A 24,762-nucleotide genomic window follows, 5' to 3' on the forward strand; every position below is an offset into this window, starting at 1 on the left:
ATTTCATGGCACAAGAAGGCATGCTGCAGACTGGATTTACCTACCAGACTCAGCCATGCGTATCTTGTCGAAGGATCATTGAGGGATTTGTATTTGCATAATTGATGTACTGCTTAATGCAGCCACAAATGAACAACACATGGTGCTGTGTTATTAAGCAAAAACTTAGCCAAAGAAAAACAGAAGCTCAGATGTTTTACGGTTCCACACCGTCAACATTTTGCATTTGCCAGTCTGTACCAAGCCTCAGATGTCTTCACATTTACCTTTTTAATTCTTTGGTATTGACCAGTTTAGTGACATGTTCTTGTTCTGTCAGATGAAAATTGTGCTGACATTTGTTTAAATCTCAAAAGCGAGTTCTTCAAATTTCAGGAGAGTTAATTTGGTCTTCACTGTCCTTGTGCTTGCGAGCTTAAAAAGAATGTTGTTTCTTTTGGTAAATGCTCTACAGTAATTGTCTTTCTAGCTCTGTCTTCATGAATTCATTTAAAGGTAATGAAGTGAACATTTAAAAGCTGTCTTTACTTTAAGATCCAAATGATGGCTACGGGTTTTTATTGTGGAGGATGGGTGTTCCTTAAAGGGATAGTTTGAATTATTTTGAATTAAGGTTTAGTGAAGTTTCAGTTCCCTTGCCTGTAGCAGATTTCATATTGGAGTGAGAAGACAAAAAGTGGTGGAAAGTCAGATGGATGCGTATGTTTAAACTGATGTTTGCTATCTAAAACCATTAAACTGAAAACGTTTGTAGGGATACAATGCTATATTGACTGAAATAAGTTTCTACACTTTCATGACATAACTTTATATTTCTGTGTCACCATTTTACCATGGATCACTACAGTCGGTGAAAGTGAGTATGAGAAAAATGAGGATGGGTTCTAATTTTCACCAACTTAATACAAAAGGTAAAAATAAGTCATTGTTTTAGTGCAATATGTATTTAAATGTATGCTGTTCAACTTGAAAAGTATACTTGATGGTATATTGTGCAAACAAAAGTATATTGTTAGAACAATAAGTTGTAACATTATGTTATGTAGCTCCATTTTTCTTTTGCCTGGGTGGTATCACTACACTTTCATACATTTGTGTGCTTTTCCGGGTTAAAATCCAGATTAACTGATGAGAAAACGGTGACAAAGTTTCTCTCGTAAAAGTGTCGACTGTTAACATCTGCTAATATAGCATTGTGTCTCACAGACAAATATTGTAAGTTTTTTTTTAATTGCTTAAATTAACTAAAACAGGATCTCTGTGACTTTAGCCTTGGAAAACTTCACCTTTCTACAAACTTGTGAAATGACATTTCTACTGCAGGCAAGTGAATGATTTCGGATAACTTTACAGAGCCTCACCTCAGAAAATCTGAGGAAATATGAACTATATTAGAAATACTTTTCTGTACTATTTAAAAGACAACTGTTTAAATTTCCACATCAGATTTTCAGAAACACTGTTAAATTTTAGTTTTTTTTAATATATATATCAATATAATTAACTTTAGTTGATCAAAGAATAAGAATGTCTATCTAAAATTGTGACTTTTTGTATAAAGTTATTGAAATAGGTAAAATGTAACGCAAGATGAAAGGAGTCCTGAGCAATTGATGTTCCAGATTTATTTTCAAGCAGACATTACTCTTTTTGAATAGTTAATTAAAACCCAAGCAGCAAGAAAACAGTCATTCTGTGTGTGTAAAACTGCTACATATCTTCTACGTAAATGTCTTACAGTCATCATTTTAAGGTTAAGGGGGTTGAATCCAGGTTCCACTTTGAAGGTCTCCATAAAAAGAGATGTTGCTGCCTAGCATAGATATAAGGTCAAAATAATAAGCTAATGAGGTCCAACTACAGTGCAGCAGCTGCACTTTATTCTCATGGTCCATCATGCAGTTCTGTGTTTTTTGTAAGCGGGTAAGATCATATCAGCCAAGAGTCAGAACACTTAGATTTTATGATGAATAGCTGAAATGGTTGCCAGCTCTGGATGAGATCCGGGTTTGGTCTTTGATGGAAATTAATGCTCATAATAGAGAGATGGAGCTGTGGTCTGAGTTAGAAGATAAATGAGTGGGTGGGTATTAGAGAGCACATATGCTTTAAGTGATGTCTTCCAGGATGTAAAAGATGAGCTCCATCACCAAAGGCTTTTCGCCTCTCTTGTGGCCCCTGCTGTGAATGACTGGGATCAGCACGCTATCCAGAGCATTGAGGTACTGAGCAGGGAGAGGCTGCCCATTGCTCCCAGCCACAAATCCCACCTGGAATTATAAAACAAGTTGATGATTAATTTTAGGGCAGTCACACAAATGAGATTGTACAATAAACATGCTGCTTACGAAAGTATGAGAAGGGTTGCATGCCTTTGCCTTTTATTGAAAAAATATACCTCTAATAAGATTGGGATAAAAAAAAATATTTGCTCTTAACAAAATTACCAGTGGTACGATTACTGAAACACCTAAGAATCTTGTTAAAATGTAACTGAAGCTTCTGTATTCATTTTTAATTTAAGATGTCAGAGGCAGTGATGGGGAATAATGGCGTTAGGGGGACGAATAATCAAACGGGTGACCGACAATTAAATGGGGCACATTATAAACTAAAGCTACTCAATGAAGGAGCTAAGCTTTTTTTCTTTGGTGAAAGGAGGAGTGAGAGGCAAGACAATCTCATAAGTGATGATGATTGGCTAAGGTAGTGTAAGCGTTCATTGTAAGCCAATCAGAGGCAGTGTTCAGTTTACATACAACCACAGATGCACATGGCAGCCCTACTCAGGCAAACTAGCAGATGTAAGCTGCAACAATGTTGAGTCTGGAGGAAAAGATTGCATTTTCAAAGTGGAAGTACAGACACTACTTTATTCTCCTTGAGGTAAAGGGCAAGAACGTACAGGTGAAGTAAATATTAAAAGTTTGCTGTAAGTACTTGTCAGTGTAATTCCACGTTATACAACTGGCTTGTGAAACCTTAGAAAACAAATCTAAATTCGTAGACATATTTAAACTTAAAAAAAGTAACGCAATAGTTACTTTCATTGTTATCTAGTTACTTTTATAGCGGAGTAACTCAGCTACTTTTTGGGAGAAATAACCAGTAACTATAACTCCTTACTTTTTTAATGTAACATTCCCAACACTGGTCAGAGGTAGTTGGAACTTTTAATTATTAATCCATTACTTCCTGTTTCCCAAAGTGTTAATATGATACAACAAAGAGGTCCATTACTTTTAGCCACCAGACTGGTAGAGGATTTTTATTTATTTAACCACCAGTGAGTAGGATGGTAAGGGTGGTAAAACAAGGGGACCTTGGGGCCACCAAATCTCCATGACCATTAGATGCATCTACAGGTACATCTAAAAAATTAGAACATTTTGTAAAACTATAATACTTTTTGGCCAGACATCTCAGAAAGTGAAATTCATATATTATATAGAATCATTGCAAGAGTGATATATTCCAAGCCTTTGTTTCTTGTAATTCTGATGATTATGGCTTACAGGTAAAGAAAACCCAAAATTCAGTGTCTCGGAAAATTAGAATATCACACTAGACCAATCAAAAAATAATGTTTTAAGCACAAATGTCTGGCTTCTGAAAAGTATGTCCATATCTATGCATTCAATACTTGGTTGGGTTTTCTCTTGCTTGAATTACTGCATCAGTGTGTCGTGGCATAGAGGCGATCAGCCTGTGGTTCTGCTGAGGTGTAATGAAGCCCAGATTGCTTTGATAGCTGCCTTCAGGTCCTCTGCCTTGCTGGGTCTGGTGTCTCTCATCTTCCTCTTGACAACAGCCAATAGATTTTCTATGGGTTTCGGGTCAGGGGAGTTTGCTGGACAAGCAAGAACAGGAACATCATGGTCATTGAACCAGCTTTTGGTACCTTTGGCAGTGTGTGCTGGTGCCAAGTCCTGCTGGAAAATAAAATCATCATCTCCATACAGCTTGTCAGCAGAAGGAAGCATTGAGTGCTTTAGAGATTCCTGGTAGATGGCTGCACTGACCGTGGACTTCAGAAAACACAGTGGACCAGCAGCACCAGATGACATGGCACGACAGACCATCACTGACTGTAAAAACTTCACACTGGACCTCAAGCAACGTTGAGTCTGTGGGTCTCCACTCTTCCTCCAGACTATGGGACCTTGATTTCCAAATGAAATACAGAATTTACTGTAGTCTGAAAACAGACTTTGGACTGTAAAAGTAGAAAAGTAACTGGAGCAACAGTCCAGTTACTTTTCTACATTGCCCAGGTAAGACGCTTCTTACGTTGTCTCTGGTTCAGGGGTGGCTTGACACGAGGAAATTACCATTTGTAGCCCATGTCTAGTAATCTTCTGTGTGTGGTGGCTCTTGACGCACCAACTCCAGCCTCAGTCCACTCCTTGTGAAGCTCCCCCAAATTATTGAATGGATTTCGCTTAATAATCCTCTCAAAGCTGCAGTTCTCTCTGTTGTTGGGGCACCTTTTCCTACCACACGTCTTCCTTCCACTCAATATTTTGTTAATATGCTTGGATACAGAACTGAATAACCAGTTCCTTCAGCAATGACCTTTTGTAGCTTACCCTCCTTGTGAAGGGTGACAATGACTGTGTTCTGGACATCTGTCTAGTCAGCAGTCTTCCCAATGATTGTGTAGCCTATGACCTAGAGTGAGAGACCTTTTAAAGGCTCAGGAAACCTTTGCAGGTGTTTTGAGTTAATTAGCTGATTAATGAACTTTTTTTCAGAGACACTGAATTTCAAGTTTTCATTACCTGTAAGCCATAATCATCACATTTACAAGACACAAAGGCTTGGAACATATCACTCATGTATAGTGATTCTATATAATGTATGAGTTTCACTTTCTGAGACTGGCAAAAAATATTGTACTTTTATGCAATATTCAAATTTTTTGAGATGTACTTGTATATGCCAAGAAAAAAGCCGTTGGTGTCCGATTGTCACAAACTTTAACTGGAATCATGTGCTTAGCTCGAATAAGACTTCAGTTTGAGCTTTTCAGACACAAATGCTCCAAAAGCCTCATGTACTGAATTTGCTAATTTTGAGAGCGAATGTGGGATTACAAGACTCCTGCCTTTACAAGCCTGTGTTTACATATGCCAGTAGACGTAAATAAGCCCTGCACACGGTATTCTCCTGGCTACACGGTCACACATCATGACTTCTCGCGGGAAGAAAAGGAACTTAATGGGATGTGAGTTGGAGATGCAAAAACACAGACTATGCAAATTCTGACACTCCATGTGCCAAATCTGGCATCCTTTAATGATGTCCACCACTTACATGGATAGCACACACTGGTATTGTAAACCAATGTAGAAGACTATTGATGACAATGTGAGGCTGCGAAATTTCAAACTTTTAGTGATATGCCCCTAAATTCTAGTTTAACCAACAAAAACAGGTAGCCACTCAGGTGTACCATATACAAGAAATGATTTCTTAAAGACATGATGACGTGTTCACAGCACCCCTAATGTGTGTTGGACCTGTGCACTCACATGGCAAATGTTCGATATGTATTGGGGAATTAATGTGGGAACGACTAAATAAATTCACTCACCAAGACACCTCCCATCCCACATTATGCTTGCTTGTAATCACTCAAAAAATATGCTTATCACTAGAATAAATTAACCGTACCAAGCTACCTCACCACAATGTTGGTTGAAAGCACTAGTGCATCCAACCAATTGGTTGCACATGCCTTCTGTTCCCATAAAGATCTCCATTGTGTGATGGTACTTTAAAAGCAATATACATGCACTAGATCGTTTCGGTTACATTGCAGGTGTGTTCATCTCAATTAAATGGGAATGTGTTGAACCTGGCTGACATGTGAATGATTTTATGTTATACGAAATTCTGTTCCCCTGAAATAATCTGTTCCCATGCCACACAGCACTGGTGTTACACTGTGGGAGCACTACATGTATTTAACCTTACTGTGTTTCAGCAGAGTTCTTTAGGTTTTTTAACACGGTATTAATTCAGAATATATGGACAAATCAACACAGAAATGTTTCATCAGACACAGAATTAACATTTAACCCTCTTCCATGGCCATTTCAAATCCTAGACCTCAATCTTATAGAAAACCTGTTCGATTACCTGAAGAGAAGAGGGCATAGAGAGGACCCAGAGATTGTACAAGGAGAATGGTCAAATACCCCCTAAGTTTGTGTGCTTCAACTTTGTGAAATTATTGGAGAAGAATGTATTGGTAACAGGGGAACCAACAGTTTTTTTTTTTCACAACACCACATTGGTTCTGACCTCATGAGAGTCAAAAGTGACCCGGAGCCCCAGTTTGGCCATGCCGTCCTCCTTTAGTAGCTTTAGGTGAGGACACAGGGCCAGGCAAAATGCCCGGGCAATGCGCTCCGTGAGCCGGCTCTGCTCGGCGGAGTTAGTCACTCCTCTCTTGGGATCGTGGCCTCTCACCAGGAAGAACACCTGCAAAGCAGAGGGCTTACATACACGTAGAAAAGACTTTCTGATTCCAATGCAGCATACATATGTGGTGTTTTAGCAGCTGTGTACTTCTGTCCAGCGGATGATCTTCCCATTTTCTTTGTGTTCTGACTTTTGGAACATCTTCGTGCTGCTGATGGACTCCATGGATTTCTCATCGATGGGGCTTATCACCCTGCAGAGCAAAATGATTGTTTAGGTCACAGCATATGGAAATTATTTATCTGGTCCTTTAAATCCAGGACAGTTGATGCAAGAAACATTTAAACAACTCTCTTTTGACATGTATTGTTCTCTTGGACTGAGCTCAGCTTCAAACAGGTAGAAGCACCAACCCTCTATTCACAGTGCACTTCTCCTCCACCCACTGTAAACAAACAAGCTCCCGGCTCTCTGGTTGGTCGAGCCGTCCACATGTGACCGTGTAGTCTTTCATCTCCCGGAGTGACCGGCGGAGCTCCACCATGGTCTCCACGGTGACCTGCACCATAAGCCCATCTAAGGAGAAGGGGACAGCAATACAAGAAAAACACACAAACAGACACGAGTGGGGACACACACACAGGCACACATGCTCGCATGCATCAACAGGCAGCTACACACTCCTGACAAAAAGCCTGTGAAATTGTCCACACAGAAACACACACAAAGAGCATCACATTCTGAATAAACTCGTTTAGAGGCATGGATGTTGGATTAGGAATTTTAGCAGCAGGTAAAATTACAAATGTTTCAAAAAGTTCCCCTTCCTATATCACTAGATATCCTACCCTCTACGATGCTGGACTTGGCCAGGCAGCCTGCAGAGGCTTTCAGGGCACTGCTAAATATAAAAAAGCATGATCCAGTGACTAGAATGAGAAAAAGACAGAAACAGAGAAAAGAGAAAAAGTTAGCTAATATCAGTTATAGAGCATTTTGTGCCCTCTGGTGTTATAGATCTAACAGTGCAGCCATCTTTCTTTAAACAGTAAAATACAAAAATAGAAATTTTAGGTTTCTGTTTAACGTGTTGTTCAAAAAAGCAATTAATGGATTTCAAATGCGTTTCAAATGTGTTTAGTAAATAAAGCTATAGTTCCAGACTGTATCACAATAAAAAATAAACAAACAAAATAAAATAAACAAAATAATAGTAAGAGTGAGTTCTCTCCAGGTACCACGGCTTCCTCCCACAGTCCAAAAATTTATATGTATATATAGTTTAATAGTTTAATATAAATATTTAATATCAGACGGACACAACCTGAGTAAATACAAAATGCCATTTGAAATAATGATTTGGTCAAATAGGAATACATTATCTTTCCCCTTGTTAAAACATAAGGTGAAGGTGTAATTACTGACAAAGAAATCCCTTATAGAACCTGTCTGACATCAATTAGGCAAAAAAATCTCAAAAAGCAATAAAACATAAATTGATCTAAAGAAATTTAAGAAGAGTTGAAAAACTAACTTATTGATATCCGCCTTGAAAGGATTACAAAGCCATTTCGAAAGTGGTGGGCCTCGAGTGACCCTCATTGAGAGCCATTATCCACAAAAGAAGAACACATGGAGCAGTGAGGAACTTTCCCAGGTGTAACTGTCCTAAAAAATCACTCTAGGTAAGGGGATCAACAACTCCTCTTGGAAGGTCACAAAAGAACCCAGAACAACATCTAAAGCACCACAGGTCTCGTTGGCCTCAGTTAAGGTCAGTGTTCATTATTCAACAAAAAGAAAGAGACTGGACAAAAGCTGAATCAACGACAGAGTTCCAAGGTGAAAACACTGTTGACCAAAAAGAAAATAAAGGCTTTATGGAAAATATTTTGTGGACTGATGATATAAAATGGTTTAGAAGGTGTGGATCCTGATAAACCCAGCGTTAAGCTATCGAGGCACAGTCTGATGTTAAAATTTGTTTCATGATCGGAAATATTTAGCTGTTAGATAAACAAACAGATGAAATCGCAGTATCACATCATACAGCACAGGTTCTGCATTGGTACCCTCTGCATGAGGTGCCCATTGTTCTGCCTCATTTTTAACAAAGTTCTGAAAGCCTAATAATTCCTACAGCAGAGGAACTTCATAAAGAGTGGTCGAGAGTTCAGCCCAAGCTCCAGTGGAGCTCCAGAGGAGTGACTCGCGCAGAACGACGTGCGGGACGTGTGGAGAGGACTTTAGAACATTTATGGATTTAGACAGAGTATCAGTGGGACAGCTGATGGAGACCAGCACTGGGCAGATGAATTAAAGTGTTATTTCATCAGGTTTAGTTCTCCCGCCACCCCCTCTGCCTCCATTCCTGCTCTCCCCTCTTCACACCTCTCCAGCCCAACAGACACTCCTCCCTTCCCCCGACTATCTTTATCTACAGCCAGCCCCTCCACACACATGCCTCCAGCCCACCCTACACGAACTGTCTAGAGCACCAGCCCCCCTCTGCTCCCACCCCCAGCAGCCCACCCCACTCCCCCCTTACTCCCTCCTCTCCTTCACATCAGACCAGGTGAGGAAAGAGCTGAGGTGGCTGAAGCAGAGGAAAGCTGCAGGACCACACAGCATCAGTCCCAGGCAGCTGAAGACCTGTGCAGACCAGCACTGAGGTCCTCAGCCACATGTACAACTTAAGCCTCAGTCTGGAGAATGTCCCTGTCCTCTGCAAGACCTCCTCCGGTTCCTAAAACAATGCATACCAAGGAATCGGCCCCAGTGAGACCAGTTGCCTTGACCTCCCACTTGATGAAGACGGTGAAGAGGCTCATCCTCACCCACCTCTGCAATGTGGTGGACCCACCGCAGTTTGCCAACAGGCCCAACATCGGAGTAGAAGTCTGTCATCTACCTGCTGCAGCTGGCGCTCACCCACCTAGAGACTGCCGGGAGCGCTGTGAGAGTTATGTTCTTTGACTTCTCCAGCGCTTTTAATACCACCGGGCCGGCGCTGCTGAGGGGAAAACTGGAGGACGCGGGAGTGGATGGACACCTTGCTGCCTGGACCATTGACTACCTCATTGACCAGCCACAATACGTGAGGCTGCGCAACTGTGAGTTAGAGGTGTTAGTCTGCAGTTCTGGGGCCCGGCAGGGTACTGTCCTGTCACCAGTTCTTTTCACCCTTTACACCGCAGGCTAGACCTACAACAACGACAGCTGTCATCTCCAGAGGTTCTTAATGACTCAGCCATTGTGCTCTGTGTTTGTCCGAGGGGAACGAGCTAGAGTACCGGTAGGTCATCATGGCCTTTGTGGATTGGTGTGAGATCGATTTAGATTGGTATTTAATTCTACTGTATAATAACTCATGCAATAACCTCTGCATTTGTAAATACCAACAATCATTGTCACTTTAGCACAATCACCTCCACTTCCACTATACATAAGTTATTTTATTTTATTTCATTTTATTCTATTATTATTACTACTTGTTTTGCACATTTACCTTGTTCTTTGATTGCACATTTTTTTCATAACTACATGCACCCCACTTGAGTGTTACTAAGAGCTGTTGAAACAAGTCAATTTCTCCATTGTGAGATCAATAAAATCTTTACAGCAGTTTCTCAATGATCGGTTACCTTTGCGAGGCTGATTGTGGATGCTGATGGCCTGGGTTTGGTACTGGCCGTCCTCTGTCTGCACACAGATGAGGTGGGAGTCTGCGGTCTCGTTGAAGGACGCCCCTATTGCCAGCACATGCTCTTTGGACTTATTAATGGCCTTCATTAACTGAAACAAGTGGACAGAAAAAGCACACAATGACAAGCGAGGCTCAAATATGTTCAAATTTCTCTTTGAGATTCAGGCTTTATACCTCATTATACCCAGTAGTAGGTATATTTATGAGAGTCTTCTGAGCCTCTAGATCCACAGTGAGCCCCGGTACTAATGGTAGGCTATAACGGTAATTCCTAAAGTCCTGAAAAACAGGAAGTATGAAGATGTCGGTGTCTGCAATGGGAAGTTTGGCAGACGTTATAACACTAAACTTCCCTCTGATGCTGGTAAATGTGGTGTTGTAAGGAGTGAAAGAGTGCAGCACTCTATACTCACGACTAACAGTCTCATTATGGTGTGACCTATTTCCCCAAACAGGGGCTTCCTGAACCGCACGCTGTACAGAGGACAAGGGTAAACTGGACAAACAGAAATAATGTGGATGACTCAGAAGGACATCTGACACATTATGGCTGGAAGATGTCATAGAATATTCCTGCTTACATCTATACTCTGCCCCCAGTCTCAGCATTAGGCGCAAGGGGAAGGCTTTAGCCCAGGGAACCTCTGCTCTATGGACCAACAGGCCGAAGAGGTAGGGCTGGTTGGGCAGAGGTAGGCCCTGAACGGACTGGAGAGTGGATCGAACGTACAGGAAGCCTGCATGCTCCTCGCTGTCCAAAAATCTGCTGCCAAATAGGAAGAGCGACAGGTGTCTTACAACCTTCCCTGCAGAAACAAAGAACTAAAGGTTAGCCAAGTCATGACGACAGGGCAAATACCTTGAGAGAAAGGCAATATTCACTGTTCAGAATGACTGGTCTAAGCATCTTACCAGTCACAGTGTCCCTGTAGAGCTGGATGAAATGACAAAAAATGTCTTTGGGGAAAGTTTTTTCCTCAGGCAGACACTGAAGGAGCACCACCACCTCTACCTGGCCCACAGCATGCATCCCCTTTGTTGTCACACACCAGCACTTCCTGTTAACATCTATCACACATTTAAGATAATACCTTTATTTTTTAGGATTATAACATTCAAAGATTCAAATTACCTTTGTAATTCTATTTATGGGGGTCAACATTAAGAGATAAAAAAGAGATCAAGTACATACAATTAACAAGCTTGACCATAGCAAGCAGGTTTGCATTGAGAACAAACACCAGTGGCTTGGGTCGAACGCTTTCTAGCTCCTGAAAGAGCAGCATCTCTGATGGCTTCTCCTCCACAGAGTAGTCTGAATGGGACAAAAATTACATGGCTGTCATCCCCTGCAGCTCCGAGATGATGTCAGTCACTCAATTTTAAACTTTTGTTTTCTGTCTGAAAGAAAGTCCGTTAATTATTTAAACAAATGCATAATAATGAAAAAGCAATAATGAGACTAGACAGCACAAGGCATAAGATTATGCTTTAAACTAGAGAGAGGTCAATCAAAAAAGCCAACTGTAGTAAACATAATATAATAATGGCCAATAGTATAAAATGTTTTTGAGCCAATAAAATATGAAAAAGTGAGTAAAATGTTTAATCAGTTATTACATCTAAATACTTTGCAGTTTTTGTCAGCTCTTTTAAAAATATATAGTGGATGTTAGAGTGGTCATATGCATTCATGAAGCATAAATACTATACGATAATTCAGTTCATTATTGTGACGTGCATTTGATAATTTGAAAATTTGATAATTTAGTAGAACCTTCAGGAATTCAGAGGAGCAGAGTGGTCATGTGATCAGTGGTGTTTGCTCAGTGTTGACCAGCAAATAATGTTACACAGTTTTACATTATTGCCAATAAACATCACATTTTTGGCTCAAAAACTTTATTATATTTTTGGCAAGGTATTACATTATTGTCTGGATTAGATTTAAAATGGCCAAAATGATTCTGTTATTGGCCACTGTTACATTATTGGTAGCTACACCAACTATAGAGCTTGTGCCAAGTTATTTCCTTATTTTACAGTTTCATTATTTCTTATAATGAGTATAACTTACTGATAATGTTCATAAACAAACTTTGACTTCAGGTTGTAGTTATAGAATACATAGAGTTCCGAATTTGATAGTATCATGAACATCAAATGATGCATTTAAAACTGTTCAAATCCAGGGTGGACAGATAATACCACATGCAACATCAACTGGGTGAAAAAGCACATAGAAAAGCCAAATTCTTCATGGTCAGAAAACAGACTGAGCAATCTGGCAACAATGACAAGAAGAATCTTTGAAGGAGTCAGAGTGAGACTTTCAAACCTAAGAACAAAGCACTCACTGTCATGCATGGTGGTGGTAGGATGATGCTGAGGGTCTGTTTTAACTGCCAGTGGAAGTGGTTCATTTAATCTACCACCAAATTCTTACGAAACACCCATCAAAACAGGCTCTGGAATATATAAAGAAGTCTAACATTAAGCTTTTGGAATGCTGCTGACCTTAACCCTGTTGAAAAGTTGCAGACTACGCTTGAAAGCCAGGGTCCATGGCATGAAAACAAACCACATTAAATAAATGCTGCAATTTATTTCTTTGATTCTGCACGTATCACTTTGGATTGAAAGAATATACAATCATTTCTGCTAAGGGCAGTGGTCAAATATCCAGCTAGAGTCATATTAGAAGCTTGTTGCACAAAGAAGGTGAATCTTTTCAACTTGCTAAATTACATTTTATCCAGATATTTGTTGGAGTGCATGAGTGTATGTATATATTTAAACTGCTATGTATAAATTTGACCATGTTTGAATTAAGAAAATCCAAAATAAATTCAAACTTGTGTATCCATTTTTTTTTTATGTTAAGGTTGTATTATCAATCAATGCTAGACAAAGAACAGGTTAAATAAATCAATATAGGCCCAAACTTAGAAGTATATGTAAAGATCTGTAATTATTTCAGCAGTAGTTAAACATGAATAATGTTTAACAATACATGCAACTTGAATCATTGCTTTAATCCCAGAATAGAGCATGGTAGGTAAATAAACAAAATAATCTCAAAAAGACATATGTGCCTATATGTATTATTTAATATGAGCTCAAACACCAGTAACTCTTGTATTAACAAAGAATCGTGGAATACAAGGACTCCAGCAATAATACATTTAGTTTCTTCTAGTATTGCTGGAGTGATCACATCACCAGATCTCGGTCCCTCTCCATAGACTTTGGAAATAGGGGAAGTTGTCCCAGAAACATTCATATTTCTGCACAAATAACCTTTAAACCTTATTCATAATTTATTTAATTCCCCAGCTCAGTTCAGACCACATCAGAGTCTTCTGAAGAATGATATTTTGATATTGTTCTGCAACTGCTGCTTTAACGTTTTACTCCCTAGGCTCTTTGTGAGCAAGATGTGGGCATGAAGCAGAACATCCAGCCCCACATTTTCACCTTCTGTTATTCTCTATGATTTGGAAAGAACTCGTATCTTATTTCTTCAAACGTTTGTTCTCACTGCAAGGCGTTGTGAAAAGAGAGAGGGGGAGAAAACAAAAGAGCTTCTGTAACCTCACCTCCTTTGACTCCAGTAGAGGTGAGGATGGGTGGCAGACCATCTAAGGGGATGAGGTTGGCAGAGCTGCTCACTAAGGTTGTGGGCCCCCAGCCAAGAGGACCACAGGCTTCCTAGAGTAACATTGAAGAAGACAAGTACCACAAATCTATTATTTGTGCAGGGGAGTATTTTCCCTCCCCCCCAAAAAAAAGTCAAATCTAGTAGGCACAGTGCAATGCAAAAGTATTCATAACCCTTCAATATGTTTTATTGAGATTTAATGTGACAGACCAAGTAGTGCATAATTGTGAAGTGCAAAAACTGTGTATGCCTTAATTTATTTTCCCGAATGGAAATCTAAAAATAATGTTATATGCAATTCAACTGACTCCCTTTTACTCTGATAGCTCTAAATAGTCAGGGTTTGGATTTTTGGACCTTTGTTTGAGGTTTTGTTTACTTTAGTTAGATGTTCTTTTTTGTGGTTTGTATTCATGTTGTTTATTACCTTCGTTTTCTGATAGTTCTAGTTTCCTCTCGCCCTTGTTCCCTTGGTGTTGCTTTACTTAGAATGGTTTCATTGTTACTGTCATTGGGATTATTAGTTCTTTATATTCCTTGGATTCTCTGTGTTCATTTATGTTAGGTATTTTGTTCTCCCTCTTGTTAGGTCAGCTTTAGTTATTGTTTACATCTTTGTTCGTCCTCAGGTTCCCTGCTTGGTTCTAGTTAATTCAGTCAGTGTGGTTTTAGGTTTGTTTACTTTTGTAATCAGGGTTTTCTTATGGGTTCTTTGTTTATACTTAGGTTGCCAGTTCTTAGGTTGTTGTTGTTCTTCTGTTTCCTCCAGTTTCTCTGTTTCCTTCAATTCTTGGTTATTCTAGATTTCTTATGCTTCTTTTGGTTATTTTATCTTTGTCTATAGTTTTGCTTAGGTCTGTATCTCATTGTTATTAGTCCTTTTCCTCATGTTTTAGTCTTCATATTAGGTTCACCTGCTCCCTCTGTCTCCCTGCGTTCATGTCACACCTGTTCCCTGTTTCTTTGATTATCTGCCCTTTGTTACCCTCTCATGTTTCTCTGTATATTAGTTGGTCTGTGTTCTTTGTACCCCGCTGGTTCCTTCTGTTTGTTCCGGCCTTTGTTGAGCCTTCCTTTAAACATGCTGCTGCCCAGCTCTTGTCTGCACTTTGGTCCGACCCAAACCCAGAACATGACATAAATAAAGTCCAGTGCAGCCAACTGGCTTCAGAAGTCACATAAACAAATAGAGCCCACCTTTGTCTGATTAAAAAAAAAATACATCTCTTCTGTTAGAGAACATTGTTGAACAAACAGCTCCCTGAAAACCAAACTTACTCCAGGCAGGTCAGGGATAAAGTCGTTGAGAAGTTGAAAGCAGGATTAGATTTTCAACATAAAATTCCATAATTTCAACATCTCACAGAGCACTGGTCAAACCATTTGACAAACAGGCCGGGCATTATTTGAAGAAGCAGTAAAGAAGCCAATGTTAACTGTGGAGGAACTGCAGAGATCCACAGCTCAGGTGGGAGAATCTGTTGACAGGACAACTAGTTGTCATGCAATCCAAAACTCTGGCCTGTATGAAAGTTGGTCAAAGAACAAAGAAAATCCAGAAAGAAAGCCATAAAAAGTATTTTTTGTTGTTTGCCATAAGCAATATAGGGGACACAGCAAACGTGGACAAATTTGCTCTGGTCAGAGAAAATCTAAACCTTTTTGGTCTACAAGCAAAACCCACCATCCCCACCTTGAAACATAGCAGTGGCAACATCATGGTGTGGGGATGCTATTTCTAAGTGTGGACAGGAAAGCTGGTGAAAGTGGATGACAGGATAGATAGAGCTAAATACAGGGCAGTCCTAGAAGAAAACCTGTCAGAGGTTGCAAAACACTTGTGACTGGGCAGGAGGTTCACCTCCCTGCAGGTCTAACGTGCTACGTATTCTGCCAATAGCTAGAATTAAATTGTTGAGATCAATGTATGTTCATTTTAATACATGCTGTAGTTTTCAGATTTTTATTTATTTAAAGAACTAAAACCATTTCGCAATTATGTACTCGTTGGAGTTTTTATATTACATAAAATCCCAGTAAAATACATTAATGTTTGTGGTTGCAACATAATAAAATGAGAAAACTTCCAAGAGATATAAATTATTTTAGTTTGGTGTGTGTCTGGGTATTTTTTATAGTTTAAACTTACATTAATTGTTGCCCTATGTGGTTTTAAGGTTCTCCTGATCTGTGGTGAACCAGCAGGACTTCTAGCTGTCTCGCCCATCGCTCGGCTCATCAGAGGTGAGAAGGTAAGTCCTCTCACTGGTGTGGTTGGAGCTGACTCGGACCGCTGACCACTGAGGATTTCATCTCCAAACCACACCCTCCTATTCCCTCTTGGTGGAGTTCCTGAAGGAAAAGAAGGGTTACTTTGGTGGTTCGGTCATTTTTCTGATGTTTGTGGTTAAAGAGAGCAATAGTAATATTTTACTTACTCTTGATGAGGGTTGAATGGCAGGATACACAAACTCGCCCTTCCTTACCATCCAGATGTGTTAGCCTAAACTTCAGATTGGTGCAAAGTGCACAAAAAACCTGCCAACATGCAGACATTAATTTCACAGGTCACAAATTGTTTTTCATATCAGGCGTTATTGAGGGAAGATGTTAAAATTTTGAATAATCAAACTGCCCTCACCTTCCCACATGCACGGCAGTGATGCCTCCTCTTGGTAAATGTAAACTTGGTCCCACACTTCATGCAGACCTGAGCTTCAGCATCAGGAACCCATACTGGAGCAACCTCCCCCAGGATGTCGCCCTGATCCTTGGACAGAATTCCAGAGGGTCTCATCTGGGATTCATTATCAGGATCCATTGGAGGATCAGCATTCTTCCCCTTTGCTTCTTCCCCACTGGCTGCTTGGGTCTTGCTGCCTCTTGTCTCATCTCCTCCTTTAGATTTGACTTTCATAAACTCCTTGGTCTTAATACAAGAATTCTCCTGTGAAACAGTGGAGGATGTTGCAGCTTCATCTGGGCTGCAGAAAAGCTCTTGTTGGTCCAACCCACTTTCTTCCCTTTCCTTCTCCTCAATCACAGACTCCTCTTTTGATGGGAGAACTTGAGGCAGAATGCCTTCCACTTGATCCTCCTCCTCTGGCCAAGCAGCCTCGGCAGGGCTCAAGACCAGGTTGCTGGAGGGGTCGCTGGCACCCCATGTGGAGATGGTGGTCACAGTGCAGCTGCCCTCTTCCAGCAGGGACTGTGAAGCTGCTTTGTTTGGATGCTCCAATGGTTTTTGCCCACATTGCCTTCTGATTGTTGCATCTGAAGAGGCTTTGGAGGGAGATGGTGGTCGGAGTTGACTGGAACCAAGTCCAGGTTTGGTCATGTCCCCATCTTTCAGGACCAGTAGGGAGGGTCTGTTCAGCCACTGCTGCTTGGAGTCCTGAACAGATGGGCTATCTCCTTCATCTGTTCAGACAAAAAAGGAAACAGACAAGTCTTTGTCTCCAACTGTTTATACATGGTGCTTCAAAAGTGTTCATACCCCTTCAACCTTTTCACATTTTTTCACATTACAACTTTAATGTATTCTATTGAGACTTTATGTGATAGACCAACAAAATCTAGTGCATTGATAGATGTGAAGGTAATTGTAAATAAAATTGAACATTGTTTTCATTTGTTTAAATGGAAATCTCAATAGTGTGATGTGCTTTTGTGTTCAGCCCTCATCCGAGTCAATACTTTGCTGCAACTACAGCTACAGCTGGTATTTCCCTACCAGCTTTGCACGTCTAAAGGCTGAATTGTTTTGGGCCTCTCTTCTTTGTGAAAAATCTAAAGTTCAATGATATTCTCAATGGTATTAAGGCCTGGACTTAGACTAGGACTTTCTAGCAGATAAATGTGCTGTGACCTAAAGCATGCTATATTTGAGGTTATAACATGACAAAGTTCATGGGATGTGAATGCTAAAACTCCGGACAGAAATGATAAAAACCATCATAATTTCCTGAGTTTGAAATAATGATAAAAAAATAAACTTAAAGTTATCAAAGTAAGGTCGACTTGCTATTATAACAGTAGGGTTACCATTTTGCAGATTTAAAACCCATGTTTAATTCACAAAGCTACAGCAGACTCTTGAGTAGAGTTGGTGTTTATCCCAGCTGTCGGTGACAGTACGCTCTGCAGATGACCAATCCATCAGAAACCTATGCAACAATGCACGCTCATATGCTTTTATTTTATTAGGCTATGAACTACAGGGGTTGGACAATGAAACTGAAACACCTGTCATTTTAGTGTGGGAGGTTTCATGGCTAAATTGGACCAGCCTGGTAGCCAGTCTTCATTGATTGCACATTGCACCAGTAAGAGCAGAGTGTGAAGGTTCAATTAGCAGGGTAAGAGCACAGTTTTGCTCAAAATATTGAAATGCACACAACAATATGGGTGACATACCACAGTTCAAAAGAGGACAAATTGTTGGTGCACGTCTTGCTGGCGCATCTGTGACCAAGACAGCAAGTCTTTGTGATGCATCAAGAGCCACGGTATCCAGGGTAATGTCAGCATACCACCAAGAAGGACGAACCACATCCAACAGGATTAACTGTGGACGCAAGAGGAAGCTGTCTGAAAGGGATGTTCGGGTGCTAACCCGGATTGTATCCAAAAAACATAAAGCCACGGCTGCCCAAATCACGGCAGAATTAAATGTGCACCTCAACTCTCCTGTTTCCACCAGAACTGTCCGTCGGGAGCTCCACAGGGTCAATATACACGGCCGGGCTGCTATAGCCGAACCTTTGGTCACTCATGCCAATGTCAAACGTCGGTTTCAATGGTGCAAGGAGCACAAATCTTGGGCTGTGGACAATGTGAAACATGTATTGTTCTCTGATGAGTCCACCTTTACTGTTTTCCCCACATCCGGGAGAGTTACGGTGTGGAGAAGCCCCAAAGAAGCGTACCACCCAGACTGTTGCATGCCCGGAGTGAAGCATGGGGGTGGATCAGTGATGGTTTGAGCTGCCATATCATGGCATTCCCTTGACCCAATACTTGTGCTAGATGGGCGCATCACTGCCAAGGACTACCGAACCATTCTTGAGGACCATGTGCATCCAATGGTTCAAACATTGTATCCTGAAGGCGATGCCGTGTATCGGGATGACAATGCACCAATATACACAGCAAGACTGGTGAAAGATTGGTTTGATGAACATGAAAGTTGAACATCTCCCATGGCCTGCATAGTCACCAGATCTAAATATTATTGAGCCACTTTGGGGTGTTTTGGAGGAGCGAGTCAGGAAACGTTTTCCTCCACCAGTATCACGTAGTGACCTGGCCACTATCCTGCAAGAAGAATGGCTTAAAATCCCTCTGACCACTGTGCAGGACTTGTATATGTCATTCCTAAGACGAATTGATGCTGTATTGGTTGCAAAAGGAGGCCCTACACCATACTAATAAATTATTGTGGTCTAAAACCAGGTGTTTCAGTTTCATTGTCCAACCCCTGTAGCATGCATGTGTGTAGATTTTGGGAAGCAACTTGATCGTGTGGAGAAAATGCGTGCATGCTTAGGGAAAACATGCCAGCTGAGCTTTGAGGAAGCAACATCAAGCACTAAATATCTGTGTAGTCCTCAAAAGTATTTATTTCAGACTCTGACTTTCTGCCTTTTGTTGGAGTTAGTCAGAGAACACAAAAAGTTCCAAAGATCGTCTTTTTAAATTGATTTATATAATAAATAACCTAATACTGATACAAGACATGTGCCGTCTCTCAACCTATCAAATTCCCAGACCTTCTACAGTGTTTATGAACATTTCTTGAGACCTTTTTCAATGTTTTCTTTTGTCATTGGCTACCTTTTCACTAATTTTCTGTTTACACTTTATATCTGCTGTTAACTACATATTTCTCTCCATGTACTTAGTCCCAAACTGTTGAGAAATGGGGTAAAAAAGGGAAAAGGCAAAGCAGCCAATGTGATATGGAACTCTGAAGACTGGAAAGTTTGGAAAAATACAATGATTTGCTAAGTGACAAAATAGTAGGAAATAACAAACAGCTAATAGGTGTAGTAGCGTATGACCTGACCCAAACTTTTAAACTTTGGCTAAATAGGCAGTTTTATCAGTTTATATTCACCATACACCCCATTATTGTACAAAATTATTAGTTATTTAGGATCAAACTTATGGAACTGAGTCCATACAGTTAAAACCATTATAAAAATACACACCTTTCTTTTTTTTTTTTATCACTATCTGACATTAAATCAGACTAAACTTTCCCAGTTTTAGGTCAGAATTATTAAAATGATCTATATTTGCTAAATTTTAGAAGAATGAAAGAGAGAATTTTAATTTTAGAGTTTACATAATTTTAATAGTATTTGGTAGAATTGTCTTTTAAGCTGTATGACTTGAGGGTCAGCTGTTTTGGTTTTTCTTCACAATTTTCTCATAATAGTTTGCTGTAGTTTTGGTCTGTTCCTCCTGATTGAGCTTTTGTACATTATTCTGATTTGTCAGCCATCTTGTTCACACACAGCTTTTCAACTCTGGCCACAAAAAGCTTCTATGGGACTCAGATCAGGGTCCGTATTTATCAAACTTCTCAGAGTGTAATTTTAGTCTTAAGAATTGAGAATTTCAGGAACTTACTCGTATTCTCATACTTAAGTGGAAATGCCAGTTATAAAAATTCTCACTCTTACTCTCCCAGTAATTTGACAGCTCCAGAGCAGGGGTTTCCAAAGTGGTGGGCATGAGACACAGAGTGGGGGTTCCCCAGATGATTTTCAGAATCACCACGATATGACCGCTGAGGAGTATAGAGGGCCAAAAGGGACAAAATTGCATAAATGGCTCATGAAATAAATGTGAATGTCCCATTAAATAAATAAGTGGTACATTTATATATTTATTTCTGAAAGAAATAAATGTAGCTACCATTAAATAATTGAATGTACCATTTATGTATTTAATACAGTATTGAATAATTAAATATTCCATTAAATTGTGAAATGCATAATTACATACTGTCCCATTAAAAAAATAAATCCACCTATTAAATGATGAAATTAAAATAACGTCATTAAAAAAATACATTAATGTAAAAATACATTTAATTATTTTACTCTGTATAGGGTGAAATAAATAAATAAAATTTTAAGGGGTCGCTAGGTCTCCAGTAGGGGGTCGCCAGTCTCTGGACCTCTTATTTTGGGGGTCACAGGCTGCTCTAGGTGTCTCTCAACTGGTTAGGAGATGCCACTAGGGTCGTGTTATGGTACTGAGAAGACAGAGACGAGTGTGAATCTTCCATGGAAGGATAAAATGATTTGAAAATGTTAATTATCATCATAGCGTTTACGTGAATTAATGCAGGATCCTAGGGCCCTCCACTCCAGAGACCGCAGCACTGTCCTCCCCAAGAATGTGCTGCACCACCTCAGAACCTGCAATCAGTGGCTTGCCCGAGGGTCCCCCTCCTGAGTGTCATTATCAGTTAAAATGTACAGAGTAGCAAAAAAAAAGAAGGGAAAATAGAATTGTATTGAGACAATACAAAAGAAACTATGGGAAAAAAGGAATATACAATGCTTGTAACATTTTTGTTCAGCTTTTGGAGAGATTACACCATTAGTTTTTACAGTCAGATGGTGAGTGAAAGCAGACTACATGAGATGGGTCAAAAATCTTGAGATGTCCTCCCATACTTTTTTCTTCTTCTTCCTACAAAAAATAAATAAAACGGTTTGCTGAAGGTGTTCTTATCTTAAGATTTTCACAATTTCATCCTGCATTTCTCTGAGAAAATTCTGGGGTTTTCTAAATATGTCATCTAGGATTAGTTGTGCGGCACAGCAAAATGACATAAATTAGCTCTGAGACTGACTCTTAAGATGTGGTCCTGCAATTCACTTAAAGGGAGACTCTGACACTTAATTATTAACTTTTAAGTACAGCTTTGAGCCAAAATTTTGTTTTACACTTAAGTCCATTCTTAACAGCATTCTTAAGAGTATTTCTGAGAAGGTTGATATATACGGGCCCCGAGCTTTGTGATGGGCACTCCAAAACCTTGGGTTTTTTGTCGTTAAGCCAATTTGTAACAACTGTTCTGGTAGGATTAGGCTCATTGTCCCTTTGGAAAACCCATTAGTGCCCAAGCTTTAAATTCCTCGCTGATGACTTAAAATGTTGCTCCAATGTTTCCACATCATCTTTTTTCCTCATGATGCCATCTGTAAAGTACACAAGTCTCTCCTGCAGCAAAACATCCAACCAGCTTCATGCTCCGACCCTTGCGATTAATAGTTGGATCCATATTTTCAGGCTTGCAAGCTTCCCCCATATTCCGCAAATGTATCAAAGGTGATTATGGCCAAAAATTTTTGTTTTATCAGATAACATGATATGACTATGAAAGGTAATTTATTTGTCTTTTGGCAGATTTACAAACTAATATGGCTTTTTTTTTAAATTAAGGAGCAATGGCCTCATCGTGACTGAGCGGCCTTTCATGCTGGTACAAGTCTCATTTTACTGTAGATTTTGACACGCTCTTACCAGATTCAGCCAGCGTTTTTATAAGGTCCAATTTTGTATTGGGTTCATAATGCATTCATTTTGCAACCAAAACACATCCATCTTTGGGACAAAAAATCTTTCCATTTCCAAAACAGTATGATAGCTGGCGATTCCAATGATGTTTATAGTTAAATATAATGGTTTGAACAGATGAATGTAGCTGCTCTATCTGGAAACTACCCATGGTTGAATAAGACCTGTAAAGATCCACAATTTGTTCCTTGAAATCTTGTGAGATTTGTTTTGATTTTCCAACTATGTTACACAAGGAAGCAGTGTTTCTGAGTTCCAAATGTTTAAACTCATTGCATCACTCTCATTATTCAGGCATTTAGCAAACAGACTTTTTTTGTTTTGTTTTTGGAATCCTAACTAGGCCCAAACAGGAAACGTTTAGTCTGATTTTAAGTCAGACAGTGAGTTAAAAAAAATACAATGCATATAAATATCTGGTTACATCTGTAATGTATACACACCAGTGATAACCGCCTCTCCATAACTTTATTCATCAGTTTTGGGCTTTTGCAGCTGCAGCCAATCACTGATTCGATTGCTCATTGCACAACAAACGTCGATGCATGACAGGAATTCATGCAAGTTGCCAATTTATCCAACCAATGGGCTTAACTGTATGTGGTTTGGTTAAATACTGCTAAATGTTGGGGGTCGTGCATTAAGGCTAAATTAATAATCCTGCAGTCCAAACTGCATTGCAGCTTCAATGAAAGAAAAAACGGGTCGGGTGGTGACGCTCCTGGTGCAGGCAGAGGATCCGTATAAAGATGTACTGAAAGCGGCTGCGGGGCTGCAGCATCCCGCTCGTCGCGCGCTCTCTTACTGGGACAGTGACGCACAAGTGGTTTAACCTGCACGCAGGTATCAAGACCAGCCGGCCGGCCGGCGGCAATGCGACATCCTCTTGGTTACATCATATCCATTTGGACAGATCATATGTGCGGAGACAAACACGCATGTTTAAGATGATGCGGTCAAGACGAGCGGCCAATGCTGTGTCAGCGTTCTGTATCATCATCATCCTGCAGCGCAGCATCAGAGAAACTGGATCAGCCTGCTTAAATGCATGCATGCATGCATGCTTGCTTGCATGCAGCTTCTTACCCTCCGTTACTTCTCCTAAAAGGCTTTCATTTTCGTCATCCCGGGCAGAGAAGAACTTCAGCATCTTATCCTGTTACATCTGAGTGCAGAAAGCAGCAGTGGCTTGCCTAAAAGCAGAGAATGAGATGATTCCTCCCCGTCTTGTAGTACCCCCCACCTCCCACCCCCCCGTGTCTCTATGCAGCTCTTTGAAGAAATTCAAGAGGTGTGCGCAGAAACGTCCCTCCTCAGTTTGCTGTCCACACAGCCCGCAGGACAGAGTGCAAGCCAAGATACAGCAGTGATGCCAGCCTTATGCACAATCTGTCATGCTGTTTCAGCAAGTCAGCATAATACCGTGATTCAACTCCAAGCATGAAATCCTTGAGGAAAAAGGTTAATAAAATCTCTACAACCACAGCACCATGTAAAAAAAAACCTTCATCACATTTATTTAGTCATACAGAAAAAAATGCATTAAGACTTCTATGTCATGGCATGTAATCCCCATGATGACCAACAATACGGTGATGAAATTTAATAAACAAAAAACAGGTTTTTCACATGCCAGGGGGTCTCTGTAAAGTAGAAATGTCTGTGGGATTGCTACAAATGAAATGCGATTTGTCTGGACAACATAAACTGTGACGTTTCTGCTTTTTTTCAGTCCAGCCCAGTCCAGTCCATGAAGTCATCCACATCTGTGTTAGTTTGCCTCGTTCTTTGGAGCTTCACCAAGAGTACTCCACCAGATCCACAACACTGGAGAAAACAAATACTGTTAATTTTGCAGCTAGTGCTTTGCAATTGCATTACTATCAATTAAATATGTTTCCTTTTCACAAACTTCCAAGCTTTTTATTGGGATTTTATGTGAGAAATCAACAAAAATGTAGAACATACACAGCCTGCTCAAAAAAAGTCACCCCTGGGATTTAAACAAAGCAAATAGGTACGAGCCTCCTGCATGGATGATTATCTTTCAGTTGGCAACAGGTTATGTAATCCCAGCTAATGCAATAAGTGGTTTCTCATTTCTTAAACAACCATGTTAAAAGGCAAATTCTTTGGTCGTGGAAAAGATGTCAGTCTGTTTAAGGGTAAAATCACTGACATGCACCAAGCAGAGAAAACATCCAAGGAAATCGTAAAAACTAATAAAATTGGGTTAAGAACTGTCCAACGCATTTTTAAAAACTAGAAGGATAGTGGGGACCCACTGTCTTCGAGGAAGAAATGTGGTCCGAAAAAATCCTGAATGATTGTGATCGGCGATCTCTTAAACCTTTGGCCAAATCAA

The 24,762-nt window shown here is 40.1% G+C and overlaps 1 protein-coding gene across 1 annotated transcript; it reads right to left on the minus strand.

Moving 5' to 3' along the window:
• Nucleotides 1-1,610: 1,610 nt before the first annotated feature.
• On the minus strand, nt 1,611-23,642 carry zfyve9b (zinc finger, FYVE domain containing 9b). The gene is made up of 16 exons (XM_047374082.1): nt 23,484-23,642; nt 16,438-17,216; nt 16,235-16,334; nt 15,946-16,148; nt 13,735-13,846; nt 11,328-11,450; nt 11,048-11,203; nt 10,717-10,941; nt 10,549-10,631; nt 10,310-10,414; nt 10,074-10,224; nt 7,278-7,358; nt 6,843-7,005; nt 6,577-6,682; nt 6,310-6,489; nt 1,611-2,270 (listed from the first exon to the last, which is right to left on the minus strand). Exons 1-16 carry the CDS (start codon nt 23,545-23,547, stop codon nt 2,109-2,111), a joined length of 2,793 nt encoding a protein of 930 aa, XP_047230038.1. The 5' UTR covers nt 23,548-23,642; the 3' UTR covers nt 1,611-2,108.
• Between the last annotated feature and the right edge of the window lie 1,120 nt (nt 23,643-24,762).

The sequence above is a fragment of the Girardinichthys multiradiatus genome, chromosome 9 (assembly GCF_021462225.1).
Source record: "Girardinichthys multiradiatus isolate DD_20200921_A chromosome 9, DD_fGirMul_XY1, whole genome shotgun sequence".
NCBI classification, from domain to species: domain Eukaryota; kingdom Metazoa; phylum Chordata; class Actinopteri; order Cyprinodontiformes; family Goodeidae; genus Girardinichthys; species Girardinichthys multiradiatus.